The following is a 22914-nucleotide window of genomic DNA, read 5'->3' as shown; positions in this document are numbered from 1 at the left end:
AATTTAGACCGCTGGATTAAGTTACCATTTTATACATATTCTGCAGCAGGTTAAATACATGTATGTTAAAAGCATAGACCTAGTTTCAGTATATATATGGTGGCAAGCTTGGAATATGTTGCCAACTAATACTTTTAGTTAAAGCAATGGTTGTTCTATATATCATGTTTTGCTGAACAGCATGACTGTGATTACACCAATATTGGTAGAGATGTTTAACATAAGTTGTCACCTTCAACATAATCCTTTGTGAAGCTTGGAACTGTGCATCCTGTCAGACTGGTATATTTGGAGATGTTATATGTACTACTTACTGCTACAGGTATAGCAGGAGCAACTGTTGATGCTACTAGTTTAGGCAGATTTTTGTTAATGCCAGAAGTATTTTAAAGCTGTAATTACTTCCTGCTTGGGTAAAGTGAGGATGTTATTTACAAAAGTGAGTATTTATTTGTTTTCATTTGAACTAATACACCATTTATACCGGAATTTGGTGTATTAAAACTAAGGCTCAGATGCAGTTCAAATTTTACTAACATTGCCTGTATGCAAAGTATGATGATACATTTTGAACCTAAATAAATGATCTGTATGATTCTGTATCATAGTTATAGTGCACGGCTTCAAATGTGTTGCTACCAGGGTTTTATTAATGATCTTTAGTAATTTTTAGTGTATTTTAGCTAAGAATTACTAGAAAATTGTGAATCACAGTTTGATGAAATGTTTCCTGGGAAAATATGTTAATCAGCTTGTTAACTAAAGGGGGTTTCAAAAAGATGGAGCCAATTTGAAATCACTATATCTCTCAACCACAAACTGCCTATGAACAAAACTCTTACCACTTGAAAGGGCAGGGCATAGAGTTTCACATGATTTCTGCTTGATAAATCATTAAATGTTTCTACATTTTCATGTTGTCGTAACTTTTTGCCATTGTGAAATATACTGCTTTGAAATTGGGTCCATCTTTTTGAAACACCCTGTATATGCAGTAAAATCCATGAGCAGACAGTTTTAAATCATGAGTTTTTCAGAAATGGCACATTTTATGTATAATTTTGAGCCTAGTTTGACTGAGAGATTAGTGTTTTTGTCATAGTCTGCATAAAGTATTTAGCAATGTAGTGACGGAATAACTTCTTAAAGTGAAAAACCATCCTGACCTCATCCTGAAATAAGAAAGTAGACCCCACTGCCCTTCTTCATCTCCTTGCTAGGACAGGCAGTTACAGTTGGTCCACAGCTTGGCCTAATATCTATGCAAGTTTGTTAAACCTGGAAATAAAAAGAAACATTTCCTAATAAATTTGCAAAGTAGGCCTATGCATTAGCAGTTGGCTTTTACCGGTTTTGTAGTATATTAAATTTCTACTCTTTTGTTGGCGAAGAATCAAACACCTTAATTTATGCATTGCTAGAGCTCCTTCATGTTGGCAGTCATGCTTTCCTGGTGGTATTCCATTGCTGCCTGGCTGACTGAGCAGTCTGTGACTAGAGACTCTAATACCTTAATAAACTGCATGTTTTATCACTTTTGGAAAAGCATCACCCCTCACCTTTGAGTGGAGCTCTTACTGGCTTTATGAAAGCATGAAGTTCAAAGGCTTAAGAGTACGCATGCAGATAAGTCTAATGGTAACAATAAATGAGAATTGTTATCTTCATACTTCTCCCTTCATATTATTGTTACCAGACGTAGCCAGAGCTAGTGGTGCCAATTTGGTCAGATTGCTTTGATAATTTTCTTGTTGCCAAGTAGGATGTATTTCTTAGTGGTAGAATCAGCAGTGGTGTGTTTGAATATGAGTAGAATAAATCCAACTTCAGAATGGAATCTGAATCTAATTCACTTCCTCCTCGCACACCTGACCTTAATTTTTAACGCCTAGGCAGGCACAGTGTGAAGATCAAAGTGAGAGAATGGAGTAACGCAGATCTTGGAAAGTAAAAAGAAAAATGGCATAACATTGCGTGATCTTTTATATATGAAGGAAATATTAGACCTATTTGCCATTCATTTAGGAATAAATCTGCAGTAAATTTACTAAAGGTAATTATGCCAGTGCAAACACTTATTTATCTGGGAAAAAAATCAGGCCCACTATATTTACTGCCTAAGAGATGCCTTGATTTGACAGGAGAAATCTCTATTCATGTCCTGAGACAGGCACAGTCCTTTATTGTTCTGTGTTTAACCCCATGCTGAAGTGACTGTTCACCATGGGAACTTCTGTTGTAGCTGTTTTCTGTAGTGCCTATTGCTGATCTTGTGTGAGGGTGAGAAGCTGCTAAAGGTCCACATGAATTTGTAAACTATTTGTCTTAAAGCAGCTGCTTGTTGATAGACAGGATTGAGAGTATGTAAAAGCACATTTTAAATTTGAGAGGAATACCTGCTGTGGCCTATCCAAAATCTTAATCTATGCTAAGTCTGGATTTTTGTTGTGGCTGTCATGGGAGCCATAAATAGCTTGACTTGAATGTTTTTTTTTAAAAAAATAATCCATGGCTTTTGAGAGTTTCAGATTTTTGCACGTCAGGAGGTGGATGTGATAGTAAGCAGCTGAACAAATGTAAAGAACTTCAAAGTATAGAATCTAGACTACATAGGAAGGTAATAGAAAACAGCAGTTTGCTAATTTAGTTGCTAAAGAGATCCTCCCTGTGAACTATTCATGTAAGATGGATTTGTAAGTTGTGTCAGATTTACAAAACATGATTTCTTGCATGACATTTCACATGTTCAGGAATCTTCACTGTTAGCACTCTTTCATTGTTACTAATTATTGTGTACTGCCCTTTTACAAAATGTAATTAAATTCAGCCTCTGCCTTGAAACATCTGGATTGCAACACCTTCCCCGAGTCCCTATAAATCATTCTGATTCTGGGGAGGGGGAAGAAGAGCCACCTCACAGGCAGCTGGCTGCAGGCAGGGCAGCAAAATGAACCAATTCATACCTTGTGAAATGCTTTCCCTTGGCAAGGCAGGTGCATTTCTCCTTTTTTGGATGTATTGTAATGCCGACAGCAGCGTTCAGTGCTGTCAAACATATCTTTTTATTGAGACCTGTGCTACAATTCATGCTGCAGGATGTTTTTTCTCATTAAGGGCTACTATTTTTGGCTTTTTGGGAGGGGGCCTGAGGTGAGGGGAGGATGGGCAGTGCTGCAGTCACTGGCCATCTCTGCGGCTTAAGCATTCTGCTACAAAACCTGTAAAAAAAACCCTGAACCACAATAAAGCACAGGAACAGAACAGGACAATTTGCTTGGTTTTGGTTAAGTTTTAATATTCTCTTTACAGAATATCTGATTATTTTTTGTACTAATACTAAAATAAAAATTCTCTGAGTAGAGCAGTAGAAAAATCTCTGTATTTGCTTAGTTCTGGAATAAGCTCTTCCCTGTGTGTCGTGGTTTGATGGTGGTGAGACAATCAAAACCGTGGCAGATGGTTTCCCTTCACCCTTTTTCCTCCTTCCCCCTTCAGTCCCCCACCCCCCTCCTTCTCACTAGGATTTGGGGAGGACAGGAAAAGAGAAAAGTAAAGGAAAAGAGAATTGGGAAACTTGAAAATGTTTACTAAGACTAGGAAGATGAACACTGAGAAAAATAACACAGAAACAAATATTGTAAAACGAGTCCTGAAGTCCAGCAGGATCCCACAGTTGAACCGGAAACAGCACGAGACCTCAGCCTGCAGGAACAGCAGACTGAAGGAAAGCCGTCCGATGAAAATGGACCGATGCGCCCAGTGGCCGATGCAAAAAAAGAGAGCAAGCCAGTCCACGTGCTCTGCTTTTATATGCAGGAGATCGTGAATGGGATGGAATACCCCTATTGGTCAGTTCATGGCTACATGACTTGGGCCAGTTCCTTCCATTGCTCCCCGCCACCCCGCTTCAGCCCAAAACGGGGCGGGGGGCGGCGGTTTCACAACACGAGGACACTGTTTCTGACAGTTTTTTAGCATTGTGCTGGCCATCACTGACTCATTTTAAAAGTCCAGACCATTAATAATATCTATCATCTTCTGAGACACCAAAAATGGCAGCGTTGTCAGACTATGGCAGTTTCATTGTTAAGCAGTGCTCAACTTTTGAAAAGAATTTTGCAGTTCAAGTTAAGCATGTGTTCTTATGGAGAGAACCTGACAAAAATTAAGTTCTGTAATAATTCTAGTGCTTGCAGAACTGCAGAGATAAAGCAGTCAATCTGTGTAGTGTATTTTGATATAGCCATCATTTCTAAAGGACTTCAAAGGGATCTTGACTGAAAACTCCTAACCCACCACTCTTCTGAAGGTTTTATCTACTGTCGAGCCCCACCATGGAGAGGGGCACATGGTTCAGGTACTAAGAGAAGTGAATGTGGAGCTACAAGGGCTTAATGCTATGGAGAGACAACTGCATCTGACAGTTGCTGAAACTTCTCAGTGTCCTATGTAATTCTTTAAGGTAAACTTTTTAATACCTGGCATAAAACCCCCAAAGAAATATACATCAGAGAAAAAAATATAAGATGTGTGATTTTAGTTTCAGTATAGTGTGAGGTCAATTTCACTGGTATTGCAATAGCAGATGACTTCCAAATGCATCTTCAGGATATTACAGAAAGTTTCCTATAATGACCAAAGGAACAATGATGTTTTTTCATGGATCGTTTCATCAAGGCTTCTACAATAAATGGAAAAAAATGAAGAAAGCCAAATGAATAAGGATGGCTAGCTTGATTAACAAATCCCATAGATCTACTGTATAATAAAACCTGCTGTTTTTTAGGAGGAGATACACGATAAAGGAAATTCAGTGAAAGATTAAAAAATAAGAGGACATTTTCCTACTAAGGCTTACATTAATCTTAAGTGTACTACCTGTCTGTACTTTTGAAGTCTTTATACCAAGTTCTATGTGAAAGGCATGTTATGAAACTATTAATATAAGGAGATACATAATTACTGTTATAATGTAATTTCTGGCCAGTCTTCTAACAAAATTAGCTGTAGCATTGTAGCATGCTGCAGTAATGTTAGACATTTGCTGTACTCCTAACTATATATGGTCTGAGTTACACTGTCCTGTAGAACAGTGTGATGTTTAAATGTGCATTTATTTTGCTTTTGTCTAGACTCTTGAATCTTTTAGAGCTTTCAATTGAAATAAAAACTATAGGAGTTGTTTAAATGAGAAATGTATTGAGTTTCAAATTCAAACCTTACAAAGCATGTTAAATAACTTTTTAAACTTGGCAGGAAAGGAAATAAAGGTATTATTTTCTTTCACTCAACCCAGTGGTTTAAATGATAATCTTAAGCCATCAATAGAGCTATATAGTGGTGTAAAAACAAAACAGGTATTCTGGAAGTATTACAATGCATACGTACAGAAATTAAAGTATGTGAAAAATAGGCAAGAATAAGTGTGAGGCTCCAGATTATAATACAGTTTAAATTTGGTGTTAATTCTTTTAACTGGATTGTTCACATAGATGTAAATGATATCTCAGTAGAGCAGTCACTTTCTAGGCTAGAAATATTTTATTATAAACCCTAGTTCTGGAGTGATTATGGAATGAATTAATACAAGAGAGCAAGGATAAAAGTAGAAACATCCTTCGGGTAATAAAAAAAATGGCTATGTTGAACAAAGTTGATTGAAGAAGTATGAAAATAGATAAATAGGTAACTATGATTAAGATGAGGGTGACTTTGGAGTGAGAAGGCAGATTTTTTTTTCTCAGATATGGCCTTCTTCAGTGTTTTCATTTAGAAAATACTCTTCTGAATTTCAATTAGGAAAAAAATTAAATGCAGACAGGGAAAAAGAAATGGTGACTAGTCTGAAAAAGAAATTTAGAGCCAGGAAGCTGGAGGGACTGATTAATATCAATTTAAAAGAATATTTGTAATGGGATATGGTAGTAAAAGTTGCCAATATTTCTGTCTGCAGAAATACTTGGGTAACAGCACAAAAGATGATAACCTCTCTCTAGATGGTCTTTGTCTCATCCCAGTTGAAAAACCATGCTGGATTTCAGACATGTCATTGTCACAACAGTGATGTAAATGCGAAAGAGGCAAAAAGAACAGTTAGACACCTGACAGGGACAGGTGTGTGGCTAAAACTAAGGGAGCTTAGTTATAAGTATCACGAAAGAGAAGAAATTATTTTGGACAGTGTAAAATTTAGAAAATGAGTAGCATGAAATCAGATTGAGACATAGATCTGGTATAATAAGTGACTGGATGGCCTTTGAATGGGAAAGGAAATTAAGTTACCGCAGGTTGTTCAATGCCAGGTGTAACACAGGCCACAGTCCTGGGAAGGATCTGAGAGTATCACAGTGCGTTCTGCTGCCCACAAGCAGGATTTGAAAGAGATTCATACAGTGAAGGAAAACATTACGTTTTCTCTAAGGATTAAGCCAGGTTTCCAGCCTCCCTAAGCCACAACCTGCTCAACCTTTTCACTTTGAAGTGAAGTGCAGTTTTTAATGACTACTTGTCATTCAGAACTTTAGATGGTGGCTCTTTTCTGTAATTGAAAAGAAAACTTTCTCTGGATTTCTGTCTGTTTGCCTATCTTCATAATGTTCTGAAGTATGTAAAATTATAACTCAGAATAAGTTATGGTAAATCGTTCCTTCTGTTATTTTTCTAGTCTTTTTTGTATTTTACTGATGGATGTTTCTGTTTTACTGCTGTGTTTTCATTGACGAATGCTTCTCATTAATTTATCAGGACTCTATTGCACTTCAGTGACGACACTGAATTTAATAACATATTGTAAAGTTAAATATTTTTGTTCAAACTGAGGTAATATGCTTTTTAGTGCCTTTATTTTGATACTTTGGATACCAAACCCTAAATCTGCTCTCTGCTTTCAGGACAGATTGGTCACCTATTTTAAAACTTACCTTAATTTTCTATTTCTATATAGAATTCCCTTTATGTATCTGTGTTGCATATAACATACATGTCTGTGCTGTTTGCTTAGAGTTGTTTTTTGTTTGTATGTGGTGTGTTTTTTGGTTGTGAGTTTTGTTTTGTTTTCCTCCCTCTGTCCCTCATGCTGCTTCCCATTCGTTTTATCCAGCACATTGATTTCTCCGTGTTCATTGCTCTGAAAGACTTCCCATACTACTGTCTAACTTCTAACTGACTCTTGCTCTCTTTCTGCAGCTCTTAAGGTGCCTATTTTTACCCTGCTTCATTTGTAGCTTCTCTTTTCAGTATTCCCTGGTGCCCAACACCTGTCTATACAATTTATCTGCTGCCTCTGTCTTCCCACCATCTGTTAACTTTTTTATGAGACATGCTGTAATTTTTTAATCTGGGAAGAGGGCCCCAAGTCTTCCCAATTGATACAGACATAATAGGAATGACAAGATATAAACTGAAAGGTATATCACTGTTCATCTTAAAATATTTGTATTAAAAGTATACCAAAGCAGCTTTTTCTACATGTGAGTTTAAATTAGAGTATATTAGGGTATATGTACTTCTCTAGCTTGCATGCGACATAGTGTAACAGTTTTCCATGCAAAATCTTCTTGAAAAATTCTTATATAAGCTAACATCCTATTTAATATGCAGGTACACCAAATAATAAAAAACTGGGCATGAGTAACAAATTGTCAGTTATCTTCAAATACCTGAAGTGTAGGATTGAGCAGAAAGGCATAATTTTTCGTGGTTAGCTTGTAGAAGTAAAACAGGTCATATTTCCAGGTGCTCTCAATGTGCAATTGGGCTGGACTTCAAAAAAAGTTCAGCAATCAGTCATCATCCTGTAATGTGTAAAATGTTGTGAGATATAGAAATTCATACCCAACCAACCCAGCTTGAAAATCTGGCCATGAATATATACAGAGAGTTGTTATAAGAACCATTGGCTTTTAAAGAATGAATGTCCACCTCTTTGTGTGTTGTAACTGGAATTATGTGTTAGTTTATTTTGCTTTATTATATTTACCGTCTGGAAAATACTGATTGCATTTTGAATTATGTCACAATAACTACATATAATGAGAGCAAAAACTTTTCAATGGATGTCTGACAAGACTGTGAGTCCTGCTTAGAACAGTCCAAGAGTCAAGCTGTTTTGTTCAGAGAATTTATTGGTCCCTGAAGAGAAGGAGACAGAGACTGAGTATTTCCAGATACACAAGTGGATATTATCAGCCCAGGCTTCTTTTGGCTAGCTTCCTGCTGAAGGTTAATTTTAGCATTAAGTTCCAGCTCGTTCTCAGCTGGAGTCTGGCAACAGAAGCCAAGCTTTCAGTCCAGGAGCTCCTTTCTGTGTGACAGCCTTCTCCCCTCTTGGCTCAGTTTGCCCAGCGACCTGCTTTTATAGCCCTGTGAAACTATCAGCTGACTGGAGGGCAGATCCCTTCCCTAAACAGCCCTGGGAGAGTTTTCTTCTCCTCTCTGTATGACAACTCAGCATGTATGTCTTCTTAATGCTTCTTGATTCCTCTGAATCCTTCCTGTACCCATACATTTGAATCCTGTGTTATGGAAGGAATTTAGTAACTCGCAGTAAGTAGAAATGGGTGAAATATTTCCTCCAATGATTGCACAGTAAACCAGTCAAACACACGTGTTTTGGTAGAAGGAGGAAAAGAGAATATATTTACTACTTCTGATCCCCAATTTCAGTTGCATTTGCTTCTATTTGTTGATGCAATAGGATGCTCTCAGTTGTTTCTACATGTACATGAGATGATAGGCTGATGTTCCTTTCCTTCTTTATACCTTCTCTCTCAAATTAAGAGTAAATTGGTAAACTTCCAATTCTGTAGGATTTTTTTTTAGATGCCGTAATGATACTTCATACTTCTGTACTGTTTTCCCTAAGGTTTTGCTAATACTTGGTTGATACTCCATACATTTAACAAACTGAATCATATAGAACATATAATGACGTGGGAGATACTTGCACATTATGTGAGCAGATCTCTTGATTCTACCACTGACATATTTGCTTTCCTCAGCCTACTTTAGGAAAGTTTAATTACTGTGTAACATCGTTGAGATGTTTGAATTGTGAATTTCATGTCTTCATTAACCATAACTTTTTGTTCTTTGCAGCTTTACTACCATACTGTGGTGAATGTGTTGAGTGGACTATCAAATGAAGGAATAGACAGAGAACACACACAACTAAACTGTTTAGTAGCAAGAATGTCTTCTAGATCTTAAAGTAGCCCTGTATTCCTAAATCACTTGTTCCTTAGGACAGAGATTTGTTGTAAGCAAGCCTGACAAAACACTTGTAATAAGTTACAATATAAAAGCAATTATTAATCCTGTACAGGTGACAGAGCTCTACACCTACATGTTTCTGTGACAGCTAAGAGGGGTTCAAGGGCTGAGATTTTGTTTATAGAGCTTGTTGATGAGACAGCACCTTCTGGTACTGCCATCTTCTAGTTTTTAATCCACTTAGTTGTTAGAAATTTATGTATCTTTCTTTCTTTCTTATTTATTTATTTATGGGCAGTCTTTACTTGAGTGTCTCTTGTTTAGAGACGCTGAGGTGAATTTTTTGCACTAAAGGCATTTGAAGACATAGTGGTGGAAATGGCTGAAATATTTCAGACTTTGGTTTTCAAAAACATATTCACATTGACTTAGAAATAATTTTAATTCTCTGTAGGTTTTGGTTTTGTGCATATAGAAAAAGTGGTATATGTCTTGAAGTAGAACTAAATTTAATCCCAGTAAGGCCTGAATACATAATTTCTCATATTTTCCTTAGAAATGTTTTTTTGACCTGATGACTGTTAGGTGTGTAATGTTGACCCTTCTGATCAAATCAAAGTATAATGGCCCTTTAGTTTTGTGTTTGCTGCTGCCAATGTTTGTTACTTCTTCATAGCTTTCATACCTCTCCCTTTCTGTCTCCTGTTCTTTTTTCATTTATTTCCTTGAAAATTCCCATCTTCAGATATCAGCATCTGTGTAAACTCTTAGTTTTGTTTGTCTGGTATTTTCTTTGTTTGGTTGCTATTACAGCTTCAGTGTTCAGTAGTGCACTCTGCACTGTATATTCTTTTGAAGCGTTTATGCAGTTGATAATGTGTCTTATGTCCTGTTGACACTATTGTAATTTTACACATTTAACTTCTTAAGTTGTTGCTTGTGAATAAACAAAAATGAGTTGCGCTCCCTTTTCTGCATTATTTCATACCAGGTGTGGACAATATACATCTCCGTTATATCAATTTGTTTTTCCATCAACTTTTATGTGGCTTAATTTGCAGTATGCATTTTAATGCTTTGTTTAGCATATTAGTGACAGTTCTTGCAGGTTAACAAGAAATTTGAGATAAATATGTGAGTGAACAGCTTTCATAAAATCTTGGGTAGTACTCAAACAGAAGTAATAACACAAACAAAGCAAGCGCTTTTCTCTAGTTCAGAATTTGAGACGAATTCACAGTATTCAGTTTTTGAAGATAATTTATTCTAGCCACTGAGCAAGGCAGAGATCAGATTCTCATGTGGCCTTTCACAACTGTCTTTACACAGAGCCTTGCCTAACAAAATTAGTTGTACTTAGTATGTCATCCCAAGACTTGACATTTGTTCTCTATGAAATGGTACACTTGGTTTACTTAACATGTCAGTGCATATTACAAAGGACAGCGTAAATCCACAGGGTATAGTTTACCCATAACTTCTTGGTTGGCAGTGTTAATACTGGCTAATAGTAGCATTTTGTAAGTAGAGAGGAAGGTATGTCATAGGTAAGTTATTGTTTTGTTTTATTTGACCTATTTATAAAGAATTGTTTTAAAATGGCATTATATACATTACTACAATAAACAAGGCATTAATATTACCCAACAAAATGTGATGAAAAATAGAGATGAATAGATTTCACTGAGACAAATTCCATGTCACAGCTGCTTCAATTTCATTCATAAAGTGATGTAGTATTTTATAATGCAATATTTCTAAAGATACAAATTAGAATTTGAAGCCTTATTTTGCTTAAGCACTGCATGAATTAATGTGCTTCTGGCCCAAAACACTTGCTACTTTTTAAGAGACAAGTAAGTTTGCCTGTAAAGATTAGCACTTTCAGACAAAGCAAAAGGGAAGATGGATAAAATGGGCACAACCAGGTGGTTGTCAATTATGTAAGTATAGTGCCTAAAAAAAAAAGTCTTTGCTATAAGAATAATGAACAACCATTTTCAAACCACAATGTTAATCTGATCAAATGTGTCATCCTAACAGCAGAAGCTCAATGAGCTTGAAGAAGCAGAAAAAGTGTTGTGTAGAAATGCTGTAATTTTGTAAAGAAACAATGTAAGTGGACCTCAGGAAAGATACTCTGTTTTCCCTTTTATTTTCTGGTTTCTTATTAAGGTCTTATGTCTTTCTTCTGTTTTTTTTTATGCTTGTCAAGTAGAACAAAATTCTGAAGGATTATATTCTTTCCTGCGTGGATTACGTGAGTTGGGAAGGTAGCAACAGGATGATTACTGGCTCATGCCACTACTCTATTGCTCTTGTCATCAGGTTAATGTGAGAGCTGATGTTTGAAGCAGCATTTGCTTCATTAGCTCCTTTGTGACAGTCACTGTGCAGCTGCACTTTGCCACTTTGAACTGTGGTCCTGAAGGAAGTTTGAGGTAAAAACTATTTAGACAGATTATAATTGTCTTTGTGACAATTTGCGAAAACCTTACCGACCCATTGATTTGGAGACTGCTTTCTCCTCAGGTGGGAAATGTTGTTTTATGTAACCTAAAGGGTTACATAAAATTTATCGACAGCTTTACAAATACCTTTACTGTCTCTGCTTTAGTAATCTGCTGTCATATTCACAGTGTGGGACTGAGCTGGTCATATTCTTTGGGCCACTTGAAATCTCTGAAGTTTAAGAAAGTCTTGTGGGGCGAAATAATGAAATAATATAAAGCTAAAAGTTATTGTTGAACTGCGGGTTATGTTGTAATCTAAAATAAGTACAATGCTGCTGTATTACTCCAATTTGGAAGATGTAAATTTGGAAGGTAGTAACAGAAAGTCACTCTGGAAATATTTTAAGAACATAAACAGCTGTAGGTAAGAAGCTTTATTCTATTGAGAAATAATCAAGCGTTTTGGTAGGTATTGGAACTGCTTATGAAATCCAAGAGTATTGTGTCATGTCATTATAAGATTAGAGCAAGCTATTTCCAATTTCCTTGGTAAAGCCAAAGATTAGTGCAAATCTCACACTTCAATAAATATATTTAGTTGCAAACAACAAAACAACAAAGCCCCATTTTATTTTAAAGCATTGGATATTTTAATATAATTTTTCAACCTAACATTTATTTTCATTTTTGGAATCTAAATGAATATGTATTTTGACTTGTGAAGAAATACTTATAATTAATGCTTGCCTGTTTGCCTACTTAAAAGGAAGAAAACCAAAGTGAAATCTAGTAGTACTGAGTGGTGAAACACATTTGGGACTAGTTCCTTTCAAATCAAGAGACAGTTCTGCGGTGTCAAACTGGTGAAGCACAAGTTGGCCTTCAGTGAAATAATTTCGTTAACTGAAATCCTGCTTAAACTGAAAAATGTATTTAGGTCATATAGTGACTGTTGGTGGAAAGCTATGGAGCCATAGCTTTCCCCTTCTTGCCCCATAGGCCAAAACTTCATGTAGCTGCTATGAAGCCTGTTAATTTTAAAATACTTTAGCTTGATATTTAATAACCATACATCATTTGGTAAAAATTTCTGGCTAAAAATCTATAACGCTTTCCAAAAGCTCTACCTTTCTATATTGAGCTTTCAGGTAGTAATACTTTTACGGTTATGGTAGAGCAAAATTAATTAAGTTTTTTCTCAGTGTTTCATTAGAAATTATGCATGTATGCATACACACACATAAACGAAAGGAGATGTTGAAACGTGTAGATATATCTAGGTCACTACCAAAGCTGGTGTCATGTTCTAGGATATACTGAGATGTTTCTGAAAAAGACCATGTGAGACAGAACATTTATAATGAGTCTTACAAAAATAGTTAGTAGACATTTAGAGTATTTGCATTTGAACTATACCTATTTTTTCCTGTTTTGGTTAATAGTTGTATTTTTGTCTTTTGTTATGTATATCTATGAGGCAGCAGCTAAAGTCTGAGAATGAATGCTGAAGTTTTAGAGTAGTCATAGTTAATACTCATGTTGGATGAATGCTGTTGTTTATTAAATATATTTTTTCTTGTAATTCCATTAACTTTTAAAAGTAGAATGTAACAGTACTTGGGAGATTGTTTGTTTTGTTTTGTTTTTTTTTTTTCTTAAAATAGTAAGGTGTTTTTTTTTTTTTTGGTAAATAATGAAAATGATGCACACAAAAGTTTTGTTTTCTCCCCTATATTTCAGTATTAAATTTAAATTCAAATTCAACTCATATTATTGATCTACTTCACTGGAGCAGGCATGTCCTGTGTTTTAATATGAAACAAATCTCAAAGAGTTCTGCCTAGAGAAACTTAAGAATAGAGCAAAATTAATTTTAGGATTAATAAAGCCAGTGTTACAAAATACTTGTTTTCTGCGTTATTTAAAATTCAAATACAGAACAGAGAGGAAAATACATGGAGCTAAATTTAAGTACATGGCTTCACAGTTTCACTAGCTAGTCTCTAATAAATTGTCTCTTACACTGTCACAAATTCTTTTATTCTTTAGTGTGTATCTCTAAAGGCAAATTGTTATAGCATGAAACATTTTCTTTTCTTGTATAATTCTCTTGCAAATTCCATAGTGCAGTACCTTAATTTTGATAATGAAGGTAATTTTCCTTTGAGAGCTTGGTTTACTGTAGAATTTTAAAGCCTGTCTGCGGGTAAGAGTTAATGTAATCTCTTGAGTATTTAAGAAGCATTCCTGAGACTGTCACCAAAAAGTGACAAGATTAGCACTTGCAGTTTATTGACAGGATGCCTCATAGAAAAGACATTTATCTGCAGGGTTATTTTCTTTTTTTACCATTTTTTTTTTTTTTTTTTTAAGAAGGAGTAAAGCCTGTCTTAAGCTCTGGGAATATACCAAAGAATGGAGCAGTTTCTTTTCATACAGCTCATGGCACAGGAACATAGCAGTTTACAGAAGTAACAATTACATGTTGACAAAACTACACAGTGATTAATTTCATATCAGATAAACACGTAGGTGCTTGAGACTGAAGAAACTTTTGACGGTCCCTGTCATAAATTGAATTCAGGCATGCTCAAAAGTTAGAAATTATTCATCAATAAAATGGTATCCTTACATATAAACCTATACCCAAATGAATGTTGGAGAATGGCAGAGGTTACCAGAGGGTTCATTGTTCTTTCTGGGTTTAAAAAACCCAGGAAGAACTAAATCATATCTGATGTTTCAAGATTTTCGCATGTGAGACTGTTCAGTCTCTTTGCCTCCTGTAGTCTTTCTGCAAGGACTCTTTGTGATTAACTGGTCATAAAATCTTGTCTGTATTAGCAGATCTTTACTAATCCTATACCCATGCCAACCAACAAACACTCTGTGGTACTGATTCTACTGTCACATACCCCAGTGTAGTCGTGTTCCCATCAAAGCATTTCCTTCAGATTTATATAGCACAAATAGAAGAATAACCAGATCCTTGCCTCTTATTTTATCTATGGACTACGCATTGAATGACTTATTTTAAAGCAGTTGTGATTCAATGGGGATGTTTTTAATTTGCTGCCTGTTCTCTTTACCTCTGAGGAAAGAATTCTGTAAATGCTGAATAATTTCAGAACATGTTTTCTTGGTTAAGGGTTGAATCATATTTTAAATTAGTTTTAAGAGGAAGGAAATAGTGTAAATGCTGTGGAATTCAGATAAGCACTGTGCATAGGAAATAAGTACTTTAATTTAGGGTGCCTAGAACTCGTGGTTCAAGCTGATGATAATAAAGGACCAGATTTTAACTTTGTTTCAAAGAACGTGTAATCAATATTCACTCTCCTGCTTTATTTCCTTTTCTCTAGAGAAATTATTTTGGTGAAGCTGAAGTGTGCAATTGCTAAAGTATTCCACAGGGTGTCATGAGGTAGTTGTTGGAATCATTAATACTTGGGTGAAAGTAAAGAAACATAGTGTGCAGGCCTCTGAATGTCAGTTAGTGTAACTTTAGATGTGACTAATACGCATGCCATAAAATAAAAAGTTCTTAACTCATTAACACATGTATCTTATTTCTCTATCTGTATAAAATACACACACGATGAAAAATGTTATGAGAGGTCATTTACAAGACTGAGCTATTCTATGTCAGGTCTTCCCAAAAACTCTTTTTATATAGAGCTTAGCATTTTATAGTGTACAAAGCAAGTGGAATCTTTGGCCCATAGCAGTATTCTGACATACCAAATTATGTATATATTTAAAAAAAGCATAATACTTGTATTTGCCGTACTGTTACAAAGAATTTCTAACTGGACCACGTGGTCCTGTGAACAGTTGTTTGTGCAAAACCTTTCTGATATAACGTCTATAAATCATGACCTGTTTAACAGACCAGTGTCTTTATAGGTACCATAGCAGTATGTTGAAATACTCGCTCAAGGGAGAACTAGACCTGATTAAAACAGTTTTAATATCCCAAATAGAGTGATATACCTTTAATCTTCATGGAGATGAGGAAGGGGAATGGAAATGGTGGCCTTTGGGTTGATTGGGTTTTTCTGTTTCTCGTTTGGCTTTTTGGAATATAAACATCCTGATCTCTGTCCAGGTGAGTTTCCTTTACCGCAGGGCATCATGGAAGAAGAGGTTTATAGATAGGTAGGTTATCTTTCTTCTTCCTCAGTTTAAGGCTCACTGTACTTGCTTTGTCTCTCCCTTTCTTTGTCCTTCTTACTGCAACTAGAATAATCTGAAGGGGTAATTCCACACATACTTTGAATTTCCGAGATAATACAGTACCTTACACTGAAGTGATTAATATTTAAATAATAAAATACCTATTTGCGCTGTGATTTTCCCTATAATTTAGTATGAAAGGATACTTTTTAGTGAAGGAAAACAAAACAGGAAGGACAGAAGTTAAAAGCTGTTGATATTATGCCATGTGAACACATGGCAATATACTGAGGCGTATGTATTGTATGCGTGATATGTATACATTCAATTGATACTAGCACCTGGGTCTCACTTTGAGTGTTAAGACAAGGTTAGTGAATATTATAATCTGTTTTTGTTTTCAGATTGAAAATCTACAGGAGCAACTTAGGGACAAAGACAAACAACTAACTAATCTGAAAGACAGAGTGAAGTCGTTACAGACGGATTCTAGTAACACAGACACAGCACTGGCAACCTTAGAAGAAGCTCTATCAGAAAAGGTAACATTTTCTCATGGGACAGCATTATGCGCTGCACTTGTGTGTGAAATGTGTCCAGAAAATGTCTTTTTAAGTTGGTCTGACACAGGTAACAGAGCCCATGGGCCTTATCAGGGAAGCAGGTGTCTTTGTTCTGGTAGGATGAGCACAGAGTGATTCCTGGCTGATGAACTGGAACAGGACTCTGAAATGGGAATGGAGTAAATGGCCCAGTACATGGGAAGATTTTCCCTTAGTCAATGGGATGAGTGGTTGTTCTCTGAAAGAATTGAAAGGCATGGACACCTGACTTAAAGAAGGTAGAGTCTGGGCTATTTTTATGGCTTTGTGATCTTGATTATCCTATTCATTTTTCCGTTAAGCAGAGCCTAACTGAAGACCATAAGCAAGAGACAGTACCAACTGTTACCTTGGCTTGCTGTTAGCACTATTGGTTTCCTACAGTTAATTTAGATGAGAAACTGTATTTAATAAAAAAAAATGGAGAATTAGATTTTATTTTTCTTTAAAAACTATGTATTTGATTTGAAAATACCTAGCAGAAGGGATAAATCTGGACTGTTTAAATTAGTGGCAACGTTCCTACCAGTTTCAGTGACATCAGGGTTTTTCATCCAGTTAACTTTGAATGCAGGGTAATCCAAGTGAATTTATGTGCCAAAAGAAATTAGTACAAATACTCACATTTTGCAGCTCACAGATCTTGATGTATATCACTTCAATGTGCATAAGTCAGTGCAACCGATTAAAGTATTATATGCCATTCTGCATACCTGAGAGGGTATTTATGACTGGATGTAACTTTAAAATGCCAATGTGGTGTTGGTACTAAAACCTAAAATGCTAATGTTGGATTCTTGCTTTCTTTGTATGTTTAATCACCTTGCTGACATTTGCTTCGTCAACAACAGTGAAAAAATTTGGCATTACTATTACTTCCGTGGCTTCATATGGATATGCTTCCAGCATTTATGCAGTAAAGAAAGTATATGCATTTTGTTATTCTTTCATTCCTAATCTGAACAGAGTACTCACCAATCTCACAGCATATTATTAAGAAATGACACAAAGTTCTTTTTAATCTGTAAACTATCTTTTCTGGATTAGTCTGTGGTGTCACTTTCCCAAGATGCCCATAGACCATCGTGCTGCTGCTGTTGATGTAGGAAGCAGAGTGGGTGTCATGCTGCAAACTTGCCAGGTCTTCTGTGCGACTGAACATGAAGTAGACTGTCAAAAGACAGAGAAATCTTGCATCCCGTTTTCTGTGTCAGCTATATCTGCAGCACTTCACACATAATGTGCTTATGCAATACATCTTAGCTGGTATAATTTGCTAAATTGCAATCTGTTTTCAATTGAAATGTTATTTCTCTGTTGCAAATATTAAATTAACAACAGTTTGGTTCATAGAAGCAGCTAGTGTGGAGGTATTGAATAGATCACGTTTAGTTGTCTTCTCACTATTGGAAATACAGCAGGTTAAGAAATACTGGGTTAAAACTTAACCCAAATTAAGGAGTGGCAATTAGTTGCTTTCAAGTCTATTTTGTAGCAGTACTATTCTAAAATCTGTTGAAATACATGTAAACTAATAAATAGACGTAACAGTTTTTATAAATTTGAAGAATTTTTGTGTGTATCTGAAAATAAGATATCCTATTATTCTCAGGCATACAAATTATAAAATTTTACTAAACTCAGGATGCATTATTTTTAAATATTTTAGTGAGGATTTGTCCCAGAGTTTGTCTAAAAATTGTGCTATTCAATCTATTTATGTATATGATAAATTGAAATGTGACAACACTAGAGGCCCTGAGGATACGGAAATTTTGTGTCAAACTTAATTTGATTGCTGTAATAAAGGTTCAAAGTCCAATAAATGAAACTAGTTTTAATGTTTTGGAAAAGCGAACTTAGAACTTTCTCTGAAATGTATTTTTACAATTCATGTCTACTTCATTTGGAATTGCATGGATATATATGAACAGGCATTTTTTTAAAAAGAATCAGTCTGATGAGTGGTTTTTCTGAGCGGAGTTGATTAGAACTCACGTGGGGTCTCTAAAGGTTGAATTCTGTACCAAGTAGTCACTTTGCTTACAGTACAGTCAGCCAAGAACAGTGTCTTTCCTGTGCTGTTCCCAGGCTGCTCCGAGTCACATACACAATGACACTGTGGGATGTTTCCCTCTGCCGTGGAGATTTGTCTTTTTGCAGCTGAAGAAGGCAATGGTACCTTTTTAAGCCAATGCTTTTCAGAAGTGGCATGAAGCTGAGTTGTGCTGTCGTTTCTGGTGGCTGTTTAAATCATTCATGGAGAGATTGTTACTTATAAAATTTAGGTAGCCGTATATAGAGAAGAACTCTATATGTAAGTGATGTGCTTATTATTACTTCAGAAATACTGCTTTGTTAACCTAAGGAGAAGATACAACAAATTATGAAGTAATAGTCTTTTTCTAGAAATTATCTTTATAACTGAGAGTGTCAATTGTTTTATGACAACCCCAAATCATTATGCAAATTAGTGTCTGTGTTGGAATCGGAACATATGGCTTGATTAAAAAAAGAAGTTTGAATTTGTTATTTTCGTATGACTATTTTCCTGTGTTTTGAGATCTGTAAGTTTAATTATTTATTAAATCATTAGTGTAACAGTATAGCTCCTACACAGTTCCTGCATGATTTACAGTGGCAAGTGGACTAGGTAGTAATATTGATGATAAATTATGAAGCTGTTTTTAAAGTGCAAAATCCAGATGTTTGAGCATTTATGTTTTTCCTGCGTTGTTATTGAAAATACTCAGATTGCGATTTTGCCTTTGATTTAAAAAATATGGCTCCTTATCCTTCATGAAATTAGGTTTTTCCAAGTATCTGTCTCTGAATTTCTTTTTCTTTCATGTTTAGTGATGAGATAGCTTGGTACCATTAAATGAGAAATTACTGTAGACATCATAAAACAGCATCAAAACTTACTGACATGGAATCCTTTTAATTTTTCTATTCTTCTTGCAATATTGCGATATAATTTCCTCTCATATCAGGAATCAGAAACAAATCAGCATGACTTTAGTCACCTTTGAGTGCATTTTAGAACTAAACTCAAAGTATTAGTTCAGTTCCTTAAGCCTAAGTTTGGAGCTGGTCAAAGTAGTAAAAATTCTGAACAAAAATAAAGGTTACGCTGCAATAAACAAAAACTAAGTTCGCTCCTATTAAAAAAAAAAAAAAAAGTTTGAAAATCAGAATATGCAAAACTGCTATCAGCTTCCTTGATATTTTAACAAGAAACATTTCAAAGAATATCTCAGCTCTTGGACTGGCCCAAAGCAGCTCAAGAGGTTGCTTTCATGAAGCTGATATTTATAAAGTTGGTCCTACTGTAGCAGCATACAGCAGATAAGCAATTGAGTATGTCTGATAATAGAGCTATATGCTGTGGCAATTCAGTTCCTACTTCTGTGATAAAGTACAAATAGATTAGACCTGTGAGGTCCTAGATTAGTGTGTAAGGAAAGCTCGCCAATGCAAATAAGACTGAAACAAGAAACACGTTGTTGTGATTTCTGCAAGCTAGCTGTTAATCAAGTAAAACATGGTATTTTAGGGCCTTTTAACACGTTTTTGACATTTAGCCTTATGCAGCTGACAGATAAATTAGTCTTCTATTGTGACTGAGAAAAAATTTATACTGTTCATTAATAACATGAAATAATTGTATGTTTAATTTGTTATAGAAGAAAAAAAGGTAAATAAATCTTCAAGAAGGAATTGGTATAAAACTAAGTTTGAATATAACTAGGGGGATTCTGAATCGTTATTAAACTGTTCCCCTTAGTAGAGGCTGTTATTTCAACCTTAATATTGAAGGAATTAAGAATTTGTACAATTTGTTATTGGGAATAAACTATTATTTAATTTCTCAAATCATTCCTTTATTGCATAATCTATATAGCAAGTTGTGTTTTTTTTTTTTTTTTTTTTTTTTTTTTAAAGCTAGTCCATTCACTGGTTTGTCTGTTGTGTAATACTCAACAATGTTACTATTGAAGGACCTTCATTCTGTATGAACACATTTCTACCTCAAATCCTGCCAGGTGTGAGTCAGAGGGCGATTTTGGCATTGGGGAAGCCAGGAGCTGGGTACCACAGCGGTTCCAGAGGTCTTGCTGCAGAGAGAGTTGATACTGCCTTGCAAACATTTAATTACATGGAGCTGCTACCTTAGGTTGTCACCATATATTTTTGACTGTGTGCTAAGTGGAACATAGTATGTCATCACTGTGTATTTATTTCTGAATGAAATAAGTAAGGATATGAGTTTTATGTGAACAGTCAACTCTGTTTTCTGTGAAGATTCTTCCAGCAGCGATAATTTGGTAATATGTGTATTCAATCAGCTAGATAGTGAAAAGAGGTCACTGATGTCAGGGGACTGCTAGATGCAAAATGAAAGCAGCATTATGAACTTCCAGCCCTTTGAAAATGTTTTCTTCAGGAACAGGGTAGCAAAAAATAACTATACCAGTATCACAGAATCACAGAATGTTAGGAATTGGAAGGGACCTCAAAAGCTCATCCAGTCCAATCCCCCTGCTGGAGCAGAACACCCAGATGAGGTTACACAGGAATGTGTCCAGGCGGGTTTGAATGTCTCCACAGTAGGAGACTCTACAACGTCCCTGGGCAGCCTGTTCCAGTGTTCTGTTACCCTTACTGAGAAGAAGTTTCTCCTCAAATTTAAGTGGAACCTCTTGTGTTCCAGTTTGAACCCATTACCCCTTGTCTTAGCATTGGTTGTCACTGAGAAGAGCCTGGCTCCATCCTTGTGACACTCACCCTTTATATATTTGTAAACATTAATGAGGTCACCCCTCAGTCTCCTCTTCTCCAAGCTAAAGAGACCTAGCTCCCTCAGTCTTTCATCACAAGGGAGATGCTTCACTTCCTTAATCATCTTTGTTGCCCTGCGCTGGACTCTCTACAGCAGTTCCCTGTCCTTCTTGAACTGAGGGGCCCAGAACTGGACATAATATTCCAGATGTGGTCTCACCAGGGCGGAGTAGAGGGGAAGGAGAACCTCTTTCGACCTACTAACCACCCCCCTTCTAATACACCCCAGGATGCCATTGGCCTTCCTGGCCACAAGGGCCCAGTGCTGGCTCATGCTCATCCTGCTGTCCACCAGGACCCCCAGGTCCCTTTCCCCTACACTGCTCTCTAATAGGTCATTCCCCAACTTATACCGGATCCTGGGGTTTTATCCTATCCAGATGCAAGACTCTACACTTGCCCTTGTTATATTTCATTGTATTTTTCCCCACCCAACTCTCCAGCCTGTCCAGGTCTCCGGATGGCAGCACAGCCTTCTGGTGTGTCAGCCACTCCTGCCAGCTTGGTGTCATCAGCAAACTTGCTGATAGCACACTCTATTCCCTTGTCCAAATAGTTGATGAATATATTGAATGGTACTGGCTCCAGTACTGACCCCTGAGGCACTGCACTAGATACTGGCCTCCAACTGGACTCCACCCCATTGACCACGACTCTCTGGCTTCTTCCCTTCAGCCAGTTCGCAGTCCACCTCACTACCCAATCGTCCAGACCGCACTCCCTCAGTTTAGCTGTAAGGATGCTGTGGGAGACTGTGTCAAATGCTTTACTGAAGTCAAGGTAGACCACATCCACCACCCTGCCATCATCCATCCATCTTGTTATGTCTTCATAAGAGTCAATGAGGTTGGTCAAGCATGACTTCCCCTTGGTGAAGCCATGTTGACTGCCCCTAATGACCCTCTTATCCCTGATATGCCTTGAGATGGCACCAAGGATAAGTCGTTCCGTCAGTTTCCCAGGGGTGGAGGTGAGTCTAGCTGGTCTATAGCTACCTGCGTCCTCCTTCTTGCCCTTTTTGAAGACTGGAGTGACATTTGCTTTTCTCCAGTCCTCAGGCACCTCTCCCGTTTCCCAAGACTGGGCAAAGATGATGGAGAGTGGTCCAGCAATGACCTCAGCCAGCTTCCTCAGCACCCGTGGGTGCATCCCATCTGGACCCATGGATTTATGGATGTCCAGATTGCCTAACTGCTCCCTAAGCCAGTCCTCATCAACCGAGGCAAACTCCTCCATTGTCCTGCCCTCCTCTGGGGCCTCAGCGGTACAGGGCTCCTCAGGACAGCCTCTGGCAGAGTAGACAGAGACAAAGAAGGTGTTCAGTATACTTATTACATGATTATTCAGTATAGTGCTGATTATTTTATAGTGTCTTCAAGATTAAAAATACATCTATTTACAAATGTAAATATAAGTACTTATTTGGTGAAGATATTTATTGTTAAAAAATCATCTAATAATATTTAACATTGAAAACTAAACGTATTCATATCACTGTGGATATTTAATGAAGTTTCTGTGCTATGTTACTCTTATCAAGTATTAAAACCTTGATCTGATGATTGTGAAATCAGGGGAAATGTTGCATTGACTTGAATACCATTAACTCAGTCATCATCTGCTTCAGAAGG

At 36.5% G+C, this 22914-nt stretch overlaps 1 protein-coding gene across 28 annotated transcripts in view; it reads left to right on the top strand.

The window, feature by feature from the left end:
- The window catches only part of ERC2 (ELKS/RAB6-interacting/CAST family member 2), a 439127-nt gene that overhangs the window by 144627 nt on the left and 271586 nt on the right, over positions 1 to 22914 (top strand). For all 28 annotated transcript variants that reach the window (XM_065074542.1, XM_065074533.1, XM_065074531.1 and 25 more), the window contains one exon: positions 16244 to 16381. In XM_065074542.1, the coding sequence (XP_064930614.1) occupies positions 16244 to 16381 (138 nt within the window). The remainder of the gene's footprint in view (positions 1 to 16243; positions 16382 to 22914) is intronic.

The sequence above is a fragment of the Columba livia genome, chromosome 10, assembly GCF_036013475.1.
Source record: "Columba livia isolate bColLiv1 breed racing homer chromosome 10, bColLiv1.pat.W.v2, whole genome shotgun sequence".
NCBI classification, from domain to species: domain Eukaryota; kingdom Metazoa; phylum Chordata; class Aves; order Columbiformes; family Columbidae; genus Columba; species Columba livia.
The sequence above is the reverse complement of the archived record's forward strand: the minus strand, read 5'-3'. Positions and strand labels throughout refer to the sequence as shown.